Source organism: Octopus bimaculoides, chromosome 4, assembly GCF_001194135.2.
Source record: "Octopus bimaculoides isolate UCB-OBI-ISO-001 chromosome 4, ASM119413v2, whole genome shotgun sequence".
In the NCBI taxonomy this organism is placed as follows: Eukaryota; Metazoa; Mollusca; class Cephalopoda; order Octopoda; family Octopodidae; genus Octopus; species Octopus bimaculoides.
This window is the reverse complement of record NC_068984.1, coordinates 133,408,612-133,409,979: the sequence shown is the minus strand read 5'-3', so window position 1 is coordinate 133,409,979 and position 1,368 is coordinate 133,408,612. Positions and strand designations below refer to the sequence as shown.

At 37.9% G+C, this 1,368-nt stretch overlaps 1 protein-coding gene across 1 annotated transcript in view; it reads right to left on the bottom strand.

The window, feature by feature from the left end:
* Window positions 1-974: 974 nt before the first annotated feature.
* The window catches only part of LOC106880151 (uncharacterized), a 7,929-nt gene continuing 7,535 nt past the window's right edge, over window positions 975-1,368 (bottom strand). Inside the window, exon 3 of the mRNA XM_014929984.2 lies at window positions 975-1,289. Within this exon, the coding sequence (XP_014785470.2) occupies window positions 990-1,289 (300 nt within the window). The 3' untranslated portion in view covers window positions 975-989. The remainder of the gene's footprint in view (window positions 1,290-1,368) is intronic.

Here is a 1,368-nt window from a genome sequence, read left to right as displayed (position 1 = left end):
ATTTCAAGCGTGGCCGTTTTCGTGCGGGTGACACGTAAAAGCACCCACTACACTCTCTGAGTGGTTGGCGTTAGGAAGGGCATCCAGCTGTAGAAACTCTCCCAAATTAGATTGGAGCCTGGTGTTGCCATCCGGTTTCACCAGTCCTCAGTCAAATCGTCCAACCCATGCTAGCATGGAAAGCGGACGTTAAACGATGATGATGATGACTGTATGCCAAAATGTATAATGTTTGTCCATTGTAGATAACATTCCTGGAAGACATAATACTTATTCTTGAAAGTTTGATTAATAAAGACATGTGGAGTTAAGTGTTTGACCAAATATACCATGATATGTAGGCAGTAGATTTGAACTCAAGAGCAACAAACTAGTACACCACAACTGTATCCATTTAGCCATTTCCCCTCCTCCTCAGTAAAACTACTGATTTGGCAGACTACTTTATAACTTCCATTTTAATTGGATGTACCTTATAAAGACAAGTAATTTTCTATGTACATGGCTTACAATAGTAAAATATAAGCTACAATAACTTGTTTCAAATAGACATGGCACCAGATTCACTTGTTTATCTTTTACTTGTTTCAGTCACTAGACTGTGACCATGCTGGGGCACTGCATTGAAGGGTTTTAGTTGAACAAATCAATGCCAGGACTTATTTTCAAGCCTGGTACTTATTGTATCAGTCACGTTTGCTGAAGTTACAAGGATGTAAACAAACTAACACTGGTTGTTAAGTGGTGGTGGGAGACAAATGGAAACGCAAAGACACACACAGTTATATATATGCAACAAGCTTCTACACAGTTTCCATTTACCAAATTAACTCACAAGGCATTGTTTGACCTGAGGCCACATTAGAAGTCACTTGTCCAAGATGCTGCATAACAAGTATGAAACCACACAGTTGGGACTGAACCAGAAACCATGTAGTTGCAGAGCAAGCTTCTTAACCACTCAGCCATGGTTAAAAAGTAAATTTTATTTAAATGCAAAAAAGAAAAAAACACAGCACAACCATTCCTTTCTTAAGAATCATTAAAAAAGAAAATAATATGCAATAAAATAACAAACTGACCTTTGGGGTGAATGAAGTAAGCCAAGTATATGGTGCTGTAAGAACTAAAATACCATTTTCTTTTACTAATTCTGGCAGTCTCTTAAGGAAAAGCATTGAATCGTACAGACGACAGATCAGGTTGGCAGCAAGAACACAGTCGAATTTAGCAAGAGTTCTTGGTAGGTTGCAAGCATCACCAACTTGGAAGTTCACTCGGTCAACATTCTGAAATAAAATTTCAAGACACAGAAAAACTTATTCCAACACCTTCAAATCATCATTATCATCGTGATCACTATTATTG